The sequence below is a fragment of the Penaeus monodon genome, chromosome 19, assembly GCF_015228065.2.
Source record: "Penaeus monodon isolate SGIC_2016 chromosome 19, NSTDA_Pmon_1, whole genome shotgun sequence".
In the NCBI taxonomy this organism is placed as follows: Eukaryota; Metazoa; Arthropoda; class Malacostraca; order Decapoda; family Penaeidae; genus Penaeus; species Penaeus monodon.
The window spans coordinates 32,744,635-32,745,810 of NC_051404.1; the positions used below are offsets into that span (position 1 = coordinate 32,744,635).

General features: G+C 32.1%; 1 protein-coding gene across 1 annotated transcript in view; it reads left to right on the forward strand.

The window, feature by feature from the left end:
* Window positions 1–1,176, forward strand: part of LOC119585182 (oxalate:formate antiporter-like) — an 8,053-nt gene that overhangs the window by 715 nt on the left and 6,162 nt on the right. The window contains exon 3 of the mRNA XM_037933820.1: window positions 527–713. Within this exon, the coding sequence (XP_037789748.1) occupies window positions 527–713 (187 nt within the window). The remainder of the gene's footprint in view (window positions 1–526; window positions 714–1,176) is intronic.

Genomic DNA, 1,176 nt, shown 5'->3' on the forward strand with positions numbered 1-1,176 from the left:
TTAGAAACTACTGGGTTTACTGAATTCCTAGATAGCATGCTAAGTATAAAATACAGTAGTGCTATATAACTTATTTGATCCAATGAAATGAGATACATATAGTATTAATGATGTTAATAATCAGTGACAATTTTTCAGAGTTAAATACTGGTATCACATACTTGCTGTTAATTTGAAAAGAAAAATCATAGCTTGAATACAGAACTAATTTGTCTTTGATAAATGTTCAGAACATACTTGTAATGACTTCAAAATTGGAACTTTTTTCTTGTGACTATATTCGCCATGTTCAGTCCAAATCCACTTGAGCTTTCACAGGTGCTCTCCTCAAAGATCAATCACCAGGGTATTTTACAATCCCTATCTTACCAAAGTAATACACTACATGTAAGGTTTTAGCTTTTGCTAGGGCAGCAAAGCTAGTGATGGACACATGAGCATGTCCTTAACATTTATCATTTCTTCCTTAAAATTTTGAATTGCTTTAGTTATTTGCCTCCAACTTAATTGTATTTTACATTGCCAGGTAACATGATGACATATATGGCTTCCTATATGCACATCAGAGTTGACTCCAGTATCGATTATGGAAACTTTATATGGGTGAATTCTATAACTACAGCAGCTCAGGGATGTTTTATGGTATTTGGAGGCCTGTTGGAGAAGAAAGTCGGGCCTAAAATCACATGCTTTGTGGGCTGTTCCTTACTTAGGTAATATGTTTTTGTTTGTTTCTCTGTTTTATGTGTATATATTTCCCTGTTGCTCATATCAGTTGATATATTTGTGGACTTTATCAATCGTGCTGAGGAAGATTATATTATGTGAAATTTTCTGTAACCTTCATCAAATAATAAACTTTTTCTTTTTTTTTTTAATTAGACACATCTGAAGTTGTAGGGAAACAGAATATTTTTAAGATAAGAATAAGCAATGATGAGTTTTGCTTATCGTGTTATTGACAATAGAAAGCAAGCATATGATGTCAGTGTGAGTTTTAAGTTCTGTTAAAAGTGAAAATAATTTGTTGTGGCCTCTGATTATGCAATGCAAAGGGTAATAATTTGATAATGATTAAAATTGCTTGTAAAAAGACAGTGTATTGATTATTCATCAGAAAGTTGTGTGCATGACTACTTTCATTGACTAGAAGAAATTGCTGTAAGATAGTTTCAG